At 37.1% G+C, this 21,278-nt stretch overlaps 1 protein-coding gene across 5 annotated transcripts in view; it reads left to right on the top strand.

The window, feature by feature from the left end:
* Positions 1-20,937, top strand: part of LOC128238749 (solute carrier family 23 member 1-like) — a 46,124-nt gene extending 25,187 nt beyond the window's left edge. For all 5 annotated transcript variants that reach the window (XM_052954984.1, XM_052955000.1, XM_052955014.1 and 2 more), the window contains exons 4-14: positions 4,702-4,802; positions 5,530-5,612; positions 6,862-7,043; positions 7,881-8,001; positions 9,578-9,734; positions 10,324-10,473; positions 12,832-12,935; positions 13,683-13,812; positions 15,099-15,242; positions 16,374-16,469; positions 18,362-20,937. In XM_052954984.1, coding sequence (XP_052810944.1) covers positions 4,702-4,802; positions 5,530-5,612; positions 6,862-7,043; positions 7,881-8,001; positions 9,578-9,734; positions 10,324-10,473; positions 12,832-12,935; positions 13,683-13,812; positions 15,099-15,242; positions 16,374-16,469; positions 18,362-18,630 — 1,537 coding nt within the window. In that variant the 3' untranslated portion in view covers positions 18,631-20,937. The remainder of the gene's footprint in view (positions 1-4,701; positions 4,803-5,529; positions 5,613-6,861; positions 7,044-7,880; positions 8,002-9,577; positions 9,735-10,323; positions 10,474-12,831; positions 12,936-13,682; positions 13,813-15,098; positions 15,243-16,373; positions 16,470-18,361) is intronic.
* Positions 20,938-21,278: the final 341 nt, after the last annotated feature.

The following is a 21,278-nucleotide window of genomic DNA, read 5'->3' on the forward strand; positions in this document are numbered from 1 at the left end:
CAATAGTTCAGACTTACCCTGGTTCAAGGCAACACTCCAAAATTAGCGTTATCGTCTGTCATATATGTGACGTAAGATACAGCATCTTGCTACAATAGTTCAGACTTACCCTGGTACAAGGTAGCACTCCAAAATTAGCGTTATCGTCTGTCATATATGTGACGTAAGATGCAGCTAGCTACACTAGTTCAGATTTACCCTAGTACAAGGTAGCACTCCAAAATTAGCGTTATCGTCTGTCATATATGTGACGTAAGATGCAGCTAGCTACACTAGTTCAGATTTACCCTAGTACAAGGTAGCACTCAAAAATTAGCGTTATCGTCTGCAATATATGTGACGTAAGATAGAGCATCTTGCTACAATAGTTCAGACTTATCCTGGTACAAGGTAGCACTCCAAAATTAGCGCTAACGTCTGCCATATATTTGACGTAAGATACAGCATCTTGCTACAATAGTTCAGACTTACCCTGGTCCAAGGCAACACTCCAAAATTAGCGTTATCGTCTGTCATATATGTGACGTAAGATACAGCATCTTGCTACAATAGTTCAGACTTACCCTGGTACAAGGTAGCACTCCAAAATTAGCGTTATCGTCTGTCATATATGTGACGTAAGATGCAGCTAGCTACACTAGTTCAGATTTACCCTAGTACAAGGTAGCACTCCAAAATTAGCGTTATCGTCTGCAATATATGTGACGTAAGATAGAGCATCTTGCTACAATAGTTCAGACTTACCCTGGTACAAGGTAGCACTCCAAAATTAGCGCTAACGTCTGCCATATATTTGACGTAAGATGCAGCATCTTGCTACAATAGTTCAGACTTACCCTGGTACAAGGTGGCACTCCAAAATTAGCGTTATCGTCTGCCATATATGTGACGTAAGATGCAGCATTTTGCTTCTATAGTTCAGACTTACCCTGGTACAAGGTAGCACTCCAAGATAAGCTTTATCGTCTACCATATATGTGACGTAAGATGCAGCTAGCTAAAATAGTTCAGACTTACCCTGGTACAAGGTAGCACTCCAAAATTAGCGTTATCGTCTACCATATATGTGACGTAAGATGCAGCTAGCTAAAATAGTTCAGACTTACCCTGGTACAAGGTAGCACTCCAAAATTAGCGTTATCGTCTGTCATATATGTGACGTAAGATGCAGCTAGCTACACTAGTTCAGATTTACCCTAGTACAAGGTAGCACTCAAAAATTAGCGTTATCGTCTGCCATATATGTGACGTAAGATAGAGCATCTTGCTACAATAGTTCAGATTTACCCTGGTACAAGGTAGCACTCCAAGATAAGCTTTATCGTCTACCATATATGTGACGTAAGATGCAGCTAGCTAAAATAGTTCAGACTTACCCTGGTACAAGGTAGCACTCCAAAATTAGCGTTATCGTCTGTCATATATGTGACGTAAGATGCAGCTAGCTACACTAGTTCAGATTTACCCTAGTACAAGGTAGCACTCAAAAATTAGCGTTATCGTCTGCCATATATGTGACGTAAGATAGAGCATCTTGCTACAATAGTTCAGACTTACCCTGGTACAAGGTAGCACTCCAAGATAAGCTTTATCGTCTACCATATATGTGACGTAAGATGCAGCTAGCTAAAATAGTTCAGACTTACCCTGGTACAAGGTAGCACTTCAAAATTAGCGTTATCGTCTGCCATATATGTGACCCAAGCAAGATAGATAGAGCATCTTGCTACAATTATTCACACTCATCTAAGTATAAGGCAAAATAGCATTTTCAACTGCCATATATGTGACCCAAGGTGCAGTATCTTGCTACAAAAATTCCGACTTGCCCTAGTACAAGGCAACACTCCAGAGAAAACGTTATCATATGCCTTATTAGAGCTGCTATTTGTGGGCTTAGATACAGTACGTAGTATGTTATATTTGGCATTGAAACACTTATTCAGACAGAGCTAAGGGAGATTATCAAGCATCTGTTATATCCGTTCCTGCAACAATTATTTAGACTAAACCTGTGTCAAGGTAATACTTCGCAATATCATGCTGTAAGTATTAGTCCTTCCCTATGTTTATATGAAGAAAAACTCGGACCAAGAGAGATAATCACATCGTCAGTTACCTTAGACTGACCCATTTCGTTACACCCCGTTCATCATGATAAAAAGGATAATAATTTGGATAAATCAAGAGAAGTGGATCAAGTATTGGTGGGGAAATGTCAGGGATTATGCCGCACCCCCACTTTGCCGCACCCCCACTATGCCGCACCCCCACGCTGTCCCAGTCCAAGTGATTTCCTCATGTCAGTTTTATAGTATATTTATGCATAAATTAAACCCACGGCATCATTTTAGACTAAACCTTTTTCTTTGGCCGGAGCATCACCTCCCGCCACTCCCCTTGACTTGTTTAGAGTATATTTGTTGGGTTCCTATGGAAAGAGGCGTGCTGGGACGCAGGCCCAAATTTTTGTCCCTGAAGTGCGCCCTGGTTTCGTCAGACCTTTGATATTCCCTTGTAGAATGGGTCGCAATTGCTTATCCGACGATGGATGATCAGAGCAATACATTTCATATAAATCTGGTCTCGCGGCGGTTCTTTAAACCACTTCCGACACACAGTTATACTGCACACTATTCATCAAACGATTCCTACACCTGCCTTACACGTCGACGACAATAACGGAGGGACCGACGGATATGCTTTGTTTTTTACAAAACGCCGTTTGAAATGTCAAGACTGCACAAAAGACCTCCTGATCTGTGCAAATATGCAAAGTGCACATTTTTGACTGTGACAAGCGCTTTTTGCTCAGTTTGTTTGCAAACAATAGTAGCCGCAGAATATATATCAGGTAATTGGCACAAACATCACGATATTAAAATGTGCTTACCCGCACAATTTTACTCTCAAGGTAATAGACACGTTTTATGCATAAGCTCAAACTAAGTTATTTCCAAAGACATGTGATAGAGTGCAGTGACACAATTCATCCTAAAACTCACACTTTGTTGCTAATGAAGGAATGATCGACTTGCGTGATTTATGTCATAATCGGGGTATGAACGCAGTTGGGCTAGTTAGATTGTGTCGAGTTCGAATTTTCCTATCATCTTACTATAAAATGTTTATTCATTTAGTAGAACCTTGAGGTCTAGACATAATTATGCGCGTACACGGAATGATTCAGACTATATGTTTTAATATATTTAAACTTTAAAATTTTAAACATATGCATTTGCACAAACGTTTGAAAACAAAGATACCGCTCCATAGTACCTACATTTGTGAGTGGTATAAGGTGTCGATGAAGAACGCTAAGAAGCGTTCCAGAGAAACCTTCACCCATTGAACGTCGGAAATGGCACATAAATCGCTGCTGGCGCCAGAAACAAAGAATAACGAATCGACAAACGACGGGCCACTGGGTACCAAAGTCAGCTTTTGTGCCGAACTGGAGAAGAATCCACTACCAAGAATCGATCTTTTTTACGGCGTTGAGGACAAGCCTCCGTTGGCTCTAACGCTGCTACTGGGATTACAACACGTGCTCACGGCTCTTGGCGGTACCATCTCCCTCCCGCTCCTTCTTGCAGGGCCGCTCTGTTTGGAGGGAGATGACCTAGGGCATTCGTGGATTATAGGAACTTTCTTCGTCGTCGGGGGTGTGGCGACGTTTATTCAAAGTACCTTTGGCGTAAGGTAACGTGTGTTAGCAACCTTCAATTATTGTGTTTGGCATTTGATCCTAAGATCAATTTAATCCAATCTCCCTTGACGAGAATATAGCCGGAGTTCAACAATTCAGTTTTCGGTGAGTTCCATTCACGTAGAGCTGTATTTAAAATGATCATCATCACTTGTTTCATATAACCGCAGTGATAACTATAAACAAAGGGAAGAAGCCGTTGGATGGAGTATGAACCCTCTTTCGGCATACGGATCTGATCAAGATACCATTCTATTTTGTTTGTTGTCTTGTAGCGTTATGTGTCTCGAAATTGGAGTTAGTTTGTCCTTGATCTTTTTCCGTTAAATTAAAAGTCGAAACTCGTTATGTCGAAGTCGTCAGGATCGCGGGAAAAAGTTCGTGATAACGAACATTCGATATATCTGAAATAAAAAGCACCAAGCCCAACACATTGAAGTTTGAATTCTGTACTCACGGAATTATGTTCCGTTCTTGTCAAGCTCAGTCGTATATTACACTTATGTTTGAAAATAATATTTGAATTGTTTTGTGTCAACTTTATATAATCACGGTTATTCATTACACTAACACAAAAAGAAATCAAGCATATACATGGTATAATACACAGTACATGTTCATAATTTTTATAACAGGTCATTCTTTCTGTGCTCATTTTGGGATTGTGAGTATGACTTATATTTTATTCGATAATTTTATTAAACGGACAAATTTCAAAAATCGGAGAATTTGATGCCGTGTAAGAACACTTTTACTGCAGGTTGGCTACGATCTGTCCGTTTAATAAAATTATTGTTTAAAATAGAATTCGTACTCGTATATCGTGTGAAGAGGTAAACATAAGGCACAGCTTCACCACGGAAGTTTCGACAGCTCAATTTCTTTGCACCACCGTTAAATGGTGGAACTGGCGTTTAGTGGTCGTTGTACTGAAGGTAGCGTGCATTTCAATGTACCATACATACTTCAAATGACATGCTTGCGTTTTTCAGGCTACCGATCATCCAAGGAGCGACGTTCGCCTTCCTGACGCCGACATTCTCCATACTGAGCTTAAAACGATGGGAATGCCCGTATACTGTTGAAAGGGAAAGTAAGTATTTTATCAAGCAAGTTCGGGTACAGCATTCTATAAATACTGCATCCATTGAGGGTAGTCCAAATAATTGTACGTTGACGGATTTTTTGATACGGCAAATCCTTCGTTGGAGATTAGAAGAATCCCGTATAGCACATCTATTAGTTTAGACTACCAGTATATTTTGTCAACCCGACGCAACTCGGCTAAAGCCTCTGTCGACAGTGTTTGCCAAAAGTGTACAAGATGCACTGATTCCCTCGGAGGGTAGGTTTTAAAGCCTCGACATCAGGTAAGATGTCCCCATAAACGGGAACGTCTATACCAACACATAAACAAAGCGCCTTAACGTCACAGATGATAATTTGTAAACCCCGTATCGCATCGTACTATGACGTCAGCGGGTAACAGTGTTGGGTAACAATATACAGTTATTTCGTGGTTATAGGTAACAGTACTGCTGTCCCGAGGTGGAGGGGATGATATCTGATGATATGTTCAGTTTGTCATCACCCACACCAAGGGACAATAGTCAAAGGGATAACAGTTGACTGTTGCCTAAATAACCGTGAAATAACTGTGTTACTTCTTGATCAAAAGATTATCTGAAAAAAAGAGAAAAAAACTGTTTTATTTCGTATTTAAACGAAGTGTTAAAAACATTAAAAAAACATTTATACAATGCCGTTTAGAAATAAAATCTGGAAATTTCAATGACCAGTAATCACTCGTTCATTTTAAGCGGATCCATCCCTCCTCAACAGCACACTGCCCGAGCCCGGATCAGACGAACACAGGGAGATGTGGCAACTGAGGCTTAGAGAGGTAGGCGATGTTTGTTTGCATAAGGCCTAAACATGTTTGTTTAGAATAAAATCCCCAAAACTATTCGGTTAGGTAGGTAGGGATTTTTTTGACTTTCTTTTTCCCAAATACTTTGTCAATATAATATCCTTGCAAATAGCACTAATGTTTGGCAAATGTCACTCATATATTGCTGTTGTTATGGAGCTTTATTCTCTACCCAAAATAAAGGCAGTTCATGTTTAAACAAACTTGTGTTTATGGCGGGAGGACCATTTTTTACTTTTTTAATTTTTAAATAAAAATACTATGTTCGGCGGCTTTTATAACGTAGGGTCCGGTCACCCGAAACAAACATATTTTGTTTGGCCTAATGTAATTGCCACGCATTGTATAGGGATATTTATCTATTTGAATTTTCTCTAATACATAATGGTTTAATTTGATTCATACATTGTTTTGAGGTTAATTGTATCTCTTATTATTGTCATCATTGTTTGTAACTACTGATCGACATGTTCCAGAAGCAAGATGAACTCGTGATGTTGCAAAATAGTCTCTAAACCAGGGTAGTTTCCCTTGTGTTAAAGCTAGTATATGGCGCTGTAACTATATCATATGTAAATTCGTCCTTTTATTTTAAATCAGTCTTGATTTTTGAAATAGACAGTATTACGTTGGTAAATATACAGTACCATAAATGACGTCATCACTTTCGCGAAATAACGTCAGTATACAATTTACATACATTTGTTTTTATAAAGTGTGTAAATACTGTGTAAATACGTAAAACGTGCCGTCATAATCAATATGTGCTTGCGACGTTTTATGTATGTATCTTTGTGTGTTTATTGTATAAATAGAAGATTGCATTTGAGGTCATTCAGTAAGAACTTCATAAACTCGTTTACTCGCCAACACTCGATTAAATCGACATGTTATATATTTCATGTTCATTCAAGAGTTTATGTAATATTTAGATGACACGAAGTAAAATCTTAATGATTAAGAAAAAGGGGAGTCACATAGCTTACGAACCCTTCTTAACCATTCAGATATTACTTCATTTCATCTAACTGACTTATAATACAACCTCATTGTCAACGCAAAATCTTACACAGGGAGTGTTTATCGGATGAGTTACAGTAGGCGAACCATTAAACATCCACGAAAGTTGAAATTCTCAGTGAATTAGTACTATGACTTAATGATTGCCTATCTGCAATTTCATTGGCTGAACATGTAGGTTGTATTCTAATTTCTATTACAGATTCAAGGAGCGATTATGGTAGCGTCCATTTTCCAAGTGGTGATCGGCTTCACCGGCTTAATGGGCCTCGTATTGAGGTTTATCGGTCCCCTGGCCATTACGCCCACCATCGCCCTCATTGGTATAGCGCTGTTCGAGGCAGCTGCGGATAAGGCATCAGCCCAGTGGTACATTGCTTTCATGTAAGACACTGTTTATCGTCCTCCGGTTTATCAATCTCCTACGCAGTGATATTTCCTGACAACCTGAACTGGGGCGGTATACATATAACTGCTTAAGTCATTTTCTACTTAAGTCTTTTCTTATTTTTTTCAAAATAAAAAAAGTGTTTTTAAACATTGGAAATGTTTTATTCAATAAGGTCAATAGAAATAAGGCATTTGGGAATTTCCTTTTTTATTTTATTTCATATGACTAAAGAGATAATAAAATGAGAAAAGTGACTTAAGTTAGGAAATGACAGAAGAAGTCATCGCCCCAGATCTTTGCCACCTTGAACGAGTATAGCTGGAATTCAGCTGAATAAATTAACTTTTTTTAACTTCTTTTTTTTCTCACTTTTTTTTTGGATATTTTTTGTTTATCAATTTCAATTATTCAAGGTGCTTTGAGGATAAAATACAAGAAATATTAAAAAAATATATGTACAATATTTACCGTGCGCATATATGGTCACTTGATTTGCATGGTGGCAGTGATTACTGTACTGTAAGGGAAGTAACCCTGCGTGGAGTTTGCCGGATTATGAGCGAGATGCGCCTCCAATTGAGCTATATTTGAGACTTGATGATCTTATCGCAATATACAGTTCTTAAGCTTTACCTTGCTATTTAAATAATCGATTTCAAAATAAATGAGTATCTTAACGTTTTGCGATTTCAACAACAATGAACTACTACTGAGAATCAGTTACCGTTAAGCATTATGGGACTTTTTTCATCAACAATTGAATTGACGATCGAATTTTCGAATCAATCAGTAGTTGTTGACTTCTTTGCATTGGCCATGTTTCGTTTCAGGACCATGTTCCTGATCGCGCTATTTTCCCAGTACATGCGAAACATCAAGATTCCCTGCTGTACGTCAGAGCGAGGCAAAGGGTGCACAACGACAAGAATGCCAATATTTAGTTTATTTCCGGTAAGGACATACGCAATACGTTTGAGATCTACCTAATCATTGGGAATGATCAGATACACGAGGATGTTCAAATGATACGCGTAAAGGAGCTCTCATTTCGTTAAACATAAGCAAACGCACTAAGAATTTATGTGTAACGAACTGAAACTATAAGCCAAACGCTTTGAAACGGTAAGCGAAACGCATTGAAACTGTAAGCGAAGCGCACTTGAAATGTAAGCGAAGCTCAATGAAACTGTAAGTGAAACGCACTGACACTGTCAGCGAAACGCATTGAAATTGTAAGCGAAACGCATTGAAACTGTAAGCGAATCTTAATTAAACTGCAAGCGTAATGCGTTAAAACTAGAAGCGAAACGCATTGAAAATGTAAGCGAAGCGCACTCGAACTGTAAGCGAAGATCAACTAAACTGTAAGCGAAACGCTTTAAAACTAGAAGCAAATCGCTTTAAATCTACAAGCGAAACGCATTTAAAATGAAAGCGAAGCGCACTAGAAATGTAAGCGAAGATCAATGAAACCGTAAGCGAAACTCAATGAAATTGTAAGCGAATACACTGCAGCTGTAGTCGAAACGCACTTGAACTGTAAGCTTAACGCACTGTAACTGTAATCGAAACACACTAAAACTAATCGAAACGCACTGAAACTGTAAGCGAAACGCACTGAAACCGTAAGCGAAACGCACTGAAACTGTAAGCGAAACGCACTGAAACTGTAAGCGAAACGCACTGAAACTGTAAGCGAAACGCACTGAAACTGTAAGCGAAACGCACTGAAACCGTAAGCGAAACGCTCTGGAACTGTGAGCAAAGTGCATTGCAGCTCTAAGCGAAACGCATTGAAAATGTAAGCGAAATGCCATGAGACAGTAAGCGAAACTCACTGAAATTGTAAGAGAAATGCATGGACACTGTAAGCGAAGTGCAATGAAACTGTTAGCGTAGCATATTGAAACTGTAAGCGAAACGTATTGAAATAGTAAATGAAACACCTTGAAACTGTGAGCGATTCGCACTGGAACTGTAAGCAAAACGCACTGGAACTGTAAGCGAAATGCAATGGAACTCCATGTCAATATCGGAGAAAAAGTAATGAAATACGCTCAAAATGCACCATTTCGCATTTGAAATTGTTACAAAATAAACCCAAACCCCTAAGCCATATTAAATTCAGTTCAGAAGGAGGAGCGCATGTCAAAATGTTGCGTCCCTTAGTAACGACCCCTTTTTCGGCAATTCCTGACCGCCGCTGCACTCCTTTCGATAAATTATAATAACATAAGTGGTCTCACGTGGCTAAAATACGAAAATGGCAAACATTTTCGTATTTGTGTTGGACACGTGTCTCACTAAACTCATTTCATACGCTTTACACGAGAACTCTGTTGGCCCTAACTCCCAGGGACCGGCGAAAATACATTGAATCTCGGGAAATTCGAGCAAAGCGGGAATGCTTACCCTCAGTTTAAAGAAATCGGTCCTTTTATCTAGTTCGAACCAAAGAGAAAATCGAGGCAAGCGAGTTCAATGCCAATAGGGTCCGACTGTACTACTTTATCATTGTTTTTACCAGGTGCTGTTAGCGATGGTTCTGTCTTGGGTGATCTGCGTGATTTTGACGGCAGCGGGCGCCTTTCCTGAAGACAAGAAGGCCTGGGGCTATTATGCTCGGACGGACATAAAGACGGACGTCCTATACAAATCAGAATGGTTCAGGTTCCCCTACCCAGGTATATATACAGTTGAACTCCGTTGGCTCGAACTCCCGCGGGCCAAGCGAAAAAAAACCCTCGAAATTTCGAGCCAAGCGGGATTTTTTACCCTCAGTTTAAAGGTATCGGTCGTTTATATCTTGTTCGAGCCATCGAGGATTTCGACCCAAAAGAGTTCGACCCAACAGATTCAACTGTGCAACTTAGTACATATAGGCGTCTGCGTATGACGACCGATAACTCTGGCTTTAGGACTGGTTGAGTTATGCTCATGAAATGCAGTTTTCTACACAAACAACCCTGGGATGTATATGGCTGATACTTTGCCGGAGCGGAAAATTGCCCGCTCCTCACCGCTCGCAATATTTTGTGCAGGTCAAAACTTTCGGAGCGGTAGGAGGGACCATAAGCGGTGGCCGAGCGTATACGGCGTTGTCTTAACGGGGGCCAACTTCTGGTGAACGGTAACGAGCGGTAATGATTTTATTCACCGCTCCAGGAACGCTCCTTAAAGGCCCGGTCACACCGCAAGAACTTTGCTGGAGCGTTCCTGGACAACATTCAAAACAATACGAATTACATACGGACATTATTTCCCTCCACACAGGTCAGTGGGGTATGCCTACAGTCAGCACAGCAGCTGTGTTTGGTATGCTGGCTGGTGTACTCTCCTCAATGATCGAGTCGGTAGGGGACTACTTCGCATGCGCGAGATTGGCAGGTGCACCACCCCCTCCCGTTCACGCGGTAAACAGAGGTAATAGCAACCAAAATGCAATTTCCAATAAACGCAATATAAAAATGCTTGTTAATTTGTCGAAATATTCATATATATGGGCAAAAGTGGGTGGGGAAGGCATAAAAATAAAATGTTACAAAAAGTCATGATATTTTTTTTTTGAGGATCGATCTTTTCCTTGAGTAAAACATAAAGAATGCAAACATTTGTCTATAATTATATTAGTAGTGTTGACTATTTTTACTCAAAAACATATTCATTTGGTATGAAGACATTTCTGAAAAGAACCCAAATGCTTTTTGATTGAAACTCGTATAAAATCTTCTTTCGTAAAATTTGCTCAACTCATTATAACACCTACACATGTTGCAAAAAGGTTGTTTGTATTATGCTTGCTAAATATTGAACCTAAGAACTAAATAAAAATGATTTTTTTAACATTCATGTTTAGGTCCTTCAAACATATTGAGTCATTTCTTTACTTATGCCAATCTCCTAATTATGGATTTTCACTGGATTTATAATTTGAAATTTTATAAAATAATTTCTGAATTACTTTATTTTCATTTACTTTATTGAAAATAATACTTTTATGTTAAAAACACTCCTACCTATCTTTAAATTTGACTATGAACATTTGAGGAATTTTTACTTTAGTTAGGAACTCGATTTAAGTCAGGAAATTAACTTACAGGCCTAGTTATAGCCTTCTATAAGTGAACCCCTCCATCCCGCCCCCCCCCCCAAAAAAAAAAAAAACAACACAAAAAAACAACAACAACAAACAAAACAAAACAAAACAAACCAAAACAACAACAACAACAACAAAACAACACAAAAAACTTTGTATAGTACACAACCTCTGTTTATTGATCTTAATCTACTTGCCTTGATCCCTCTTATCAGATCTCCGATCTGAGTATCCTGCTTGGCAGTTTTGAAAGTTTTATTAAAGAAATGGACCCTGAATGGCTCTGAGCCAAAAAACGAATACACAGGAAATTGGCCCCTACTGTGGCACCAGTGCAATAAGTAGGAGATACACAGCAGGCCCCAATTTCTCGAAACTTCTTAAACTTAACAGGCTTAAGTCGCTTATTTCAATTAGCCTAAAACCATACTAAAAATGGATTTTGATAAATGAGAAATATATTATTGTTATTATTATTTAGAATATTCCTACATAATTTCTAAAAACTCCTTAAAAAGTAAATAATACGCATTTTATAGAGCAACAAAAATAGTGAGATTAGCTTAATTCTGGTATAAGAGACTTAAGAAGTTTCGAGAAATTGGGGCCAGGGGATTATCATGCCAAACATTACTTAAACTAGGCCTTTAAGCCAGAAAATTAACTAAGTTAGGAAATTGACGTAAGTTAGGAAATAACTAAGGAGGTTGTATGAATACATACCCAGTAGTAGATTTTATGCTCTTTTCATGTTTTTCTTTATCTTTCGGAAGCAATTATATATTAAAAGCAGGTGTTTTATTATTTATGATTGTGAAATTGCTTGTAAGTCACTGTGGTGAAATCGGCGGTTAACATTATTTTATCAAGTTGAGTGGCATATTGACTGTATTGTTTTATGTTTCTTGCATGTCTGTTGTAACTTAATGTTGCCGTGACTAAAAGGAATCCTGCGTGCCTGCGTGTATGTGTGTGTGTGACAATATTTTCTTGGAATTGAAACCATAATGTTAAACGGAAAAAGGTTAAATAATTATTTTTATTCTGAAATGGTACAAATCTAATTTTTACAAGACAAACAGAAACGATCTCACATGACAACAATACAAAAAGGATTGATGAAGTAAAAAAAATAATTTTACTTCGTTTTGCTCTGTAATGTTTAACCGACTGACGAAAAAGGTAAATGTTAATTGAACTCTCTCCGATCGTGGGCATTTTTTGGCATAATTTCAAACCGATAGTGTCATGATATATGTTTTGTTTGAAACCTAATACCTACTAGAAGAAATGTAAGAAGACCTTTGGATTTCTGGTATGGTTTGATCTTGATGAGTAATATTAAAACCTGTTTAGTGTGTCGTAACTTAAAAACATGCATTAATATATGCTAACCAAGTCATGATTTGATAATTATTCATGACGCTTTGGTATTCATAGTCAGTGTAATAACACACGTAATGCGATAGAAAATTACTTAAAGAGATGTGCGGTAACATAAATTAAATCATCATTTTTGTTACTTTTGTTATTATTATAATGTATTCCACCTTTCTAAATATGCGTTCCATAGTAATATAGGATTGTTTATGCGTTTTAACCAACTCTAAGATAAAATGCCTTTTGTCGTCCATTTTGTCCGCAATTTCACAATAAAGTCGTTACACATAACAATGTTGTTACAGGTATCGGTGTTGAGGGAATCTGCTGTATCCTAGCCGGAGCCTGGGGGTCGGGCAATGGCACCACCTCTTACAGCGAGAATGTGGGCGCAATCGGCATTACAAAGGTAGTTTCACCATGCAGTTCTATTCAGTATTTAATATATATCTTGCGGTGGTAAGGGTTTATTTATTTATTTTTAAATTTAAGCCCGCTTACAGCTCCAAATCAAACGTCAGGGCGCACAGGGCTTGGACACAATTTTACCGACTTCCATTTCCGAAACGAAGTCACAATCGCATGCATAAAAACTATAATAAGATGTCATTTTATATCCTTTTTCGGCCAAAAAAAATCAAAACAAAAATCGTGAACTCCCAAAGTAAATAGTTCATTCGAGGCTACGCCATTCGTGCAATACAGTTGTTCTTTCGGTGAAATATATTACGATCTTTCACTGAAACATAAAATCATCCTTTATATTCCATGCTTGTTCACTCTGTATTTCTAACTCTGTCGGAGCCACCTCCTACTGTAGAAGTGTTTGGGTAGTGCAAACCTCTATGGTATAACAATGTGAAATATCAAACCTCGCGTAAATGAATAAGACCATAAAAAGAAGCAGGAAAAAACTCGCGACTTCAGTTTAAACTTTATTTATTTGAAAACGATTGTGAAAGTTACATAACTTACATTTAGTCATTCTCGTTGGCACGATGTTTCGCGAGAGTGTGGTCTTGTGTTGTTGGGAAAACCGGAGTATCCGGAGAAAAACCACTAGTTCGACTTGTTGACCACCAACAACGCACTCGCGACATTCAATCTATAGAAGGCCGTAAACTATTAATGTTATTCATATTATTAATTAATTTAGGTAGGAAGCCGTCGTGTTGTTCAGGTGGGTGGGGTAATCATGATCGTTCTTGGATGTTTGGGGAAATTCGGCGCCCTCTTCGTCACCATTCCTGACCCCGTCGTCGGCGGCATGTTTATGATCATGTTTGGTAAGTATCAACATTCATTGCGCTGTTCATCTTGCATGTCATGAAAAGTTGTACAAGGAATTCATAAATTGGTTTAGGCATTATCTATTTTTTAGGTATCTAGAGACACAGTTATAGGATCAAGGACACCCCATATATGCATCCACAGTTGATTACCCTTTTTGCCAAGCAGGTTTCCAAATTCTGAGTATTGTTTAATGCACGCAATGCTCTGGTTGAGCTTATTCCATCGTCCACTGTATGTCGTCCGTCAACAATTGCTTCAAACAAAATATACGCCTAATCCGCCTGGCCAATTAATATGAAAATCACTGGGATGTTCCTTGTATGGTGATTTGTCAAACTGTTTCAAACTGCAAAGAAATGAATACCATGTGGGATTATGGTTTACCATGGCAACCGAAAGGAAACGCTTTAAAATATTCTTAACAGAATCCATGAGGTATAGAGGTTCGATATTTGGTGTGTTACATTTCTAGTGTTCTTCTACCAAGCTCAAATTATGCCTTTTGGGTAAAAAAGACCCCGCCCAGGGGGTCACAACCTTTTTACATACTGGGAAATCTTTGAAAAATATTCTTGTTTGAAACCGCTAGCCCAAGACCCGTTCAAATTATGCCCCTTGGGTCAAAGCTGGTCCCACTTTTATTGACTAACTTTCTTAATTTTGAAGTCACAGCAATGTAATTTGGACCATGTGAACAGTTTTGAAAACAAATATCAATGTTTTTTATGTTTTAGAGTATGGCCAGTTATGGTTGCATTCGAAGAGAAAGTATATACACTTAGATTTTGCTTTGATTAGATAAGGGTCTCTATAGTAGGAGCCAATTAACTGCCAGTACAATACCTCGGATGTTTTGTGGGAGGTGGAAGTGGTTGGTCACTTCTAGAAGTTTTAACTAGGCCTTAAAGCTGCACTCTCACAGATATACCATTTTTACAACTTTCTTTTTTGTCTTGGAAAGAGCAAATTTTGTGTAAATATCTGCAAACCAATGTAATAAGATTTCTGACAAAACATCAGATTGTAGACTTTCATATTTCCGTTCGAAAATTAATGTTTTATGGCTAAAACCGTTACTAGCGGTTTAAGAAAAATGCATAAAACATCAGTTTTTGAACTAAAATATTAAGATCCGCGATCCATTTTTGTCAGCAGTCTTATATCACTGGTTTCCATGATTTTTCGCAAACATTGGCTCATTCTAAGACAAAAAAAGTTGTCAAAACAGTCAATCTATGAGAGGGCAGCTTTAAATATCTCTTTGTGTTCATCTTCTCAGGCATGATAACAGCTGTGGGTATCTCCAATCTCCAACACGTTGACCTCAACTCATCTCGCAACATCTTCATCCTCGGCGTCGCCATGTTCTTCGGCCTTTCATTTCCAAAGTGGATCGGCGCGAATCCAGGATCAATAAATACGGGTATAAAACATTGCATCTGTTCTGTGTTTTTTTATTAATTATAATCAAGTTGTGAAGGACCCAAATGACACACGTCGATCCATTCATGTGTTGTTTTCAGCTATACAAACGCAGCAAATGTGAAGCTTATTAACCATTAGGCTGCTGATGGCGATTTTAAAGGCTTTGCAAACAGCTTGGAACCAGACTCGGCGCCTGGTCAGGTTCCAAGCTGTTTGCCACTCAGTCAATATATGCCCAAAGTGTTAAGAAAATTGAAAGATATTTAGAATAAACCAGACGACATTTTTGAGCAGACGACAATTTACCCAGCATGCAAAGGGTTAAAATGAATTCACATGGTTTGTAGTATTCAATACACTGTGGAATTCAAAACACCTTCGTTATTGTTCATATTTTCAGTAGGTCTCTCTTATTTATAAACGATCGTATCGTATGATCGTTTCTTTTAACTAGTCAATTAACATTAACAATATTATTTATTTCCATAGAAACTGTGTGTTCTTTGTCACGTATGAAAAATCTTGTTTAAATATGGAAATAAGACTCTCAATTCATTTAGAGACCGTAACGCAATCAAAAACCAGTTTTATGTTGTGCGATATTTGGTCGTAAGATCGTTGGTAAGACTGCCCTGGCCCCAACATCACAAACTATTTATGTCAACTTTCAGTGTCAACTCATTTGACCTCATACATCAAACGTTTTTCAGAATCATTTATGTGTTTGTTCTTTTTAAAGGTGCATTCTCTCATTGAATATGTCGAGTTAAAACTTTGGTCAAGATTTTAAAGTAAAAAATCGAGAGCAAGAAACTGTGAAAAGAAGGAACTTTTAATAATTATTCACTTGCGTTTTTTCTCTAGAATTAGCTTTTTTTCAAGTATTGAGGAGGGGGTTTATCACACATATTCTATGAGAAATACGTTACCAAAGTATTAAAAACATACACAATTTTGAATTACACCTTGCTTATATGTGATAGAATGAGTTGAAAATTATATCGAGATTTGACTTGAATATTTTTATAATATAAGGGCCTGGTGTCTCCTCCTCCAAAATAATCGTTTAGTATGACTCGAATGTGATGTTGGTATTAGTCTTATTTCCTTTAATGATTATACATTGCAGGAAGTGAAATAGCTGACCAGATTATATCCGTGCTGCTCGGTACCAGCATGTTTGTCGGAGGGATGACTGGATTTATTCTTGACAACACCATTCCGGGTCAGCATCTCTTTAACATAAAGGCATCAAGCACAACGTTCGATAGCAGAAACAATGTGTTTATACCACATGATAAATACCGTCATAAATGCTGCATCGGAAAGCACCACTTTGCTTGAATGAAGACTGTAAATAAAGATAACTTCCATATTTATTCACCATTTTAATGTGGGGCGTAGACTGCCGTTTGTTTCATTTAAAATGGTGAAGAAAAAGTTATCTTTGTTTTAAGTCTTCATTAGAGGCAAAATATTGACCTCCGACGTAGCATTTATGATGTAATCTATCACGTGGTATACACACACTGAGAAAAGTAATGTCGTTAAGATGTTCACATCAAAAATGATTGAACCAGAACGTTTGATCTAAGACATGGCATGTCATTCAAATTTCTAAGTAAGAGGCACATACCAACACGTTCGGTAACAGAAACATAATTTCAGCAACACATTCAAATCTTAGAGAGATCCCCGGATATACAATGACGTTCAACACCAGACACGTTATGCTAGTAACATGTTGGTATCATTGAGGTCTATACCATAACAATGTAACGCCTCAAACATAAATGACGCAACGCCATAAGTCCAGGTTTGTCACGCTGTGACCTCATATTTTTCCATATTGGGTCACCAAATTTTTATATCGTACCTAAATGGGGTCTATTTTTCGATTCCGATGAATATTCCGATGAATAAATGAAACATTTAAACATGTTAACAGGTTGTCGATGTGACATATACGTTACGGGGTTAGTAGGTAACCCAATATAGGATATACGGGGCGCTCTCACCCGATATGGTCTCCTTTGCCCCGTATATCCCACATCAGGTCACATACTAACCCCAAAACTTGTAACAATACCATTCAAGAAATGCCAGTAATATCTTCATATTATTGAGGAATATATCAAACATTTCGTTAGCAGATAACTTTCTCTGAGTAACAAGTTCACATCAAAGAGGGATATACCACAACGTGCGATACCAGAAACGTTATGCGCAATCTTTTCTCGAAATATTTCCGAGAAAAAAATTAATCGAAACTTATATATATACTAATGTAACTAGTTTGTATACGGTTGGGTAGGCATCTAGTGCCTACAGATTCAATTTAGAAGAGACATTCTTGTTTTTATTAGCAAACTGATCATCATATGTTCATAAGGGACTTGTCACACGTTGTTTTCATAGTATACATGCTAAAAGTTGCATTTGTAAAACTTACAGCTTTTGACATTGTTAAACAGTTCAGCGTGTAAAACACTTTACATCTAAATAGAGTTTAAACGTACAGTATTTTACATTGCTAGGAATGACGTCACCATTACGTCATATGTACTTCCGTTGTGTGGAAAATTCTCAATAAAAAAAGAATGTTCTTATGATTGATAGACATGTTTTCACATGCTCAATACAGTGTAAATCATAACTATCATTATTCCTGAAACTTTTATACCTTAAGTATCTATTCTTGCTTGATTTATCATTTAGAGTAGAGATTAAAGCATAAACCGCTGCCCTATAGTTGAAAGGTCATTTTGGAAGATCTGTCATGGCGGACGGTGCAATTTTTAGAGTTTGTTTTTCTAGTGGAGTGATTTTTCTTAGGAATACCTTGACCCCCCTTTTTATTGGCTTAAAAGGTAATTTAAAGCTTGTACTTTAAGAATATATGCGGTTATTATAGCCTGCATTCGCTCGAAACGCCTTTAAATGTTGTCTGAAAATTATAATTTTACATTGAATTATAAAGGGAATAACAATGGTGGTGTGTAACCTGCTAACAGAACAGCGTTTGAAGAACCTTTAAATACCAGCAATTTAACGTTGAAGTAATTCGAATTACGTTTCATTTAACGTTTAAAGAACTTCATATCAATTATTTTATAGGTACGGACGATGAAAGAGGGTTGACAAAATGGCGACAACATGGCGACGGAACCGGAAACCAGGAAGCGGACATGAGCATATACGATCTTCCTCTGATACAGCCTTACCTGGACAAAATACCGCTCTTCCGCTATTTACCGTTCTGTCCGAGATTTACGCTGTCATGTGGTCATGGCGGAAGTGAGGAACGGCCTGACGCTTACAACGTCAATGACGTTGAATCTCAAGAAAACTTTCACGATAATAAAATTGAAACTGATCGATTGTAGTAAAGAGAATATTGCGAGGGGATAATCTAGAAGATATTATAATTCTCAGGGACATGGTAATGCAATTACTGTAGTTCGCAGTTAAGTGTCCGTTTGAAACAAATAATGCAAATTTTACTATATTATCCAATTAGAGGGTATCAGCCACTAAAATGAAAGGATTAAACTCCAAACTTTTTAAACAATTTTCGATATGTTTTGTTTGACGAATTTTGATTTATGATGGGCGTATGTGTGCTGTTTCAGTATGTGTATAGTGTGTTTGTTACATTCCCGTCCTGAATTGTTTAACTTCTACCTACCTGTATTGAAGGAAGATATTTGCTGGACCAAGTAGTCTCGATGTTCTGATTATGTCGAACTTTTTTTTCCATTTTTTTCCGGTTGAGTAGTTTATTTTGATTATTTTAAATGTTCGTTATCTCGAAGTATTTACCGAAGTAGCGAACAGCTTCGACATAGCGAGTTTTGGCTGTATTATAAATACCGCTACTCAATTATGTACAGTTTTGTCAAAGATTTACGCCTTCCTGTGATCAGCTCAGGAACTTAGTGTCACTAATACTCAGACATCATTATTAAAGGCGCACACTATAGATTTATACCATATTTTTTCTCAATTTTAAAGGGACTGTACAGCAGATTGACACATAAAAAAGTTTTTTTCTGTAACGAATCTCAGGACAATTATTTAATAAAATGTTTTACTCTTTGATATCATAATTGTAAAATAACATCCCAAAATGTAAAAAAAAATTGAACCGGATACCGAGTTCGAACCGGTGTTGCCAAAATTGCAGTTCAGTTCTGTATTCACTGTGCTACGAAGTCTTACTCTAACCAGTTGGAATATTAAAGCTATATACCTTACATGGTCATATCACGTGATAACATCGACTAGCCAATCACGCATAAGGAATGAAAACTACTAGGTAGACATACCTAGTAATAATTTTTAATGTAAAAATACGAAAAAACTGCGAAAATATATTAATTGTAAACTATGTGGTACTTCAGTTAGTAAGTTCCAATGCATTGTACATATCGATACCAAGTTTGTCAGTTTTAGACAATTTTCCTTATTTACGCTGGTTTATTACACGGAGTACAGTCCCTTTAATGAATTTTATTGTTTAACTCATACATGATAATGCATTAATATTAAAATAGAATATGCATTTTTGTTTGCATCAACCTGTTTTGTGCGCCTTTGAAGTGTATCTGTCAATCAAATACTGTCAATCATTACTAGATGCATTTGGAGAGTTAATCATAAACGAGAATTTTCTTAACTATCTTTTGCCGGTGAGCATATTTTGTTTGACGAATTTGTATTGATGATGATTGTTAGCATGTCTTGCAGTAATTGTATAGTGTTTATCCCATTTATGAATTCGTGGTGCTATCGGTGTTTTGTTAAAGGCCTACTGAGTCGTATTGTTTAATTGTCCCCCTTTGTCTTGAAAACATGTTTTCTGGCTCAAACTTATATTGTTTCAGATGGATGTGATGTTTTAAGTTTATTTTTTATACAATGTAGTTTTATATACCCCTAATCCGCTTTTTTTTATTCAATGTAGTTTTAAATACCCCTAATCCGCTATATTCCGTTATTTCCAATATTTACACCAACGTATTTTTGTATACAGAACAGAACAGAACAGAACAGAACAGAACAGAACAGACGTTTATTAAAGGCTCACAATATAGGTTCATGCATTTGTTTTCATTTTAAGGCATTATCGTGTTTAACTCATTTGATTTTAATGATAAAAATGCATATGATTTAGATACAGATAAAAAAACATAAGCGATGTTTTGACGCTTTTTTAAGTGGGAAATTTGTGGCCACGTAGCAATTAATTAAAAAAAACTATTTTAAAGACTAATATGCTGTTTTTTATCTTTACCTAAATCATGTTTTTTTTTGTGTTTTTGACACCATTAAAGTCAAAAGAGTTGAACATTACAAAACATTAAAATTTAAAAAAAAATCATCTACCTATATTGTGCTCTTTGAAGACCAATGCATATTAAGTATATTGTCTTTACATATGCAGTTATATACATCTATCATATGAACATATGACAGTCTCCCATAAAACGTCCAAAATGTTTAATCCCAACACCATCATCTCATAAATAAAGTGGACATGAACCCCTTTAGTGAAGATATGTTGAGTCGATAGTACCATATCTGATGAAGCAAAACTCCGGATAAATCCAGTAAGCGATTGTCTGTGTCAACCACATACTGTAAATAATACTTCATTACTTTGAAGACGATTTATTTGAAATAAAAAGTAATACAAATATTAGTGTTTGTATTGTATGAGCCAACCGAAATATATTTCATAGACTGTGCTCTGGTCCATTGTTACCAAATTGTTTCCCTTGGTATGAAACTTGAAGCATCAATAGACGCATTCGGAACTCCTCGGCCATTTTCCATCGAAAACAACCTCGGATGTATGCCGTCATTTCAGAAGAAGTAGTTCGTAAAATTTTAAATACTATGATTAATTAAGATGTACTGTTTTAACGGGTAATTTGTATATCTAAGTTTTAAATGATTGCCAATGAAGTATATTATTGCATCAATAATTAATATTCCCAAGAATAAAGTCATTAAGATTAACTGCTAAATT

This window comes from Mya arenaria, chromosome 1 (assembly GCF_026914265.1).
Source record: "Mya arenaria isolate MELC-2E11 chromosome 1, ASM2691426v1".
Classification (NCBI taxonomy): Eukaryota; Metazoa; Mollusca; class Bivalvia; order Myida; family Myidae; genus Mya; species Mya arenaria.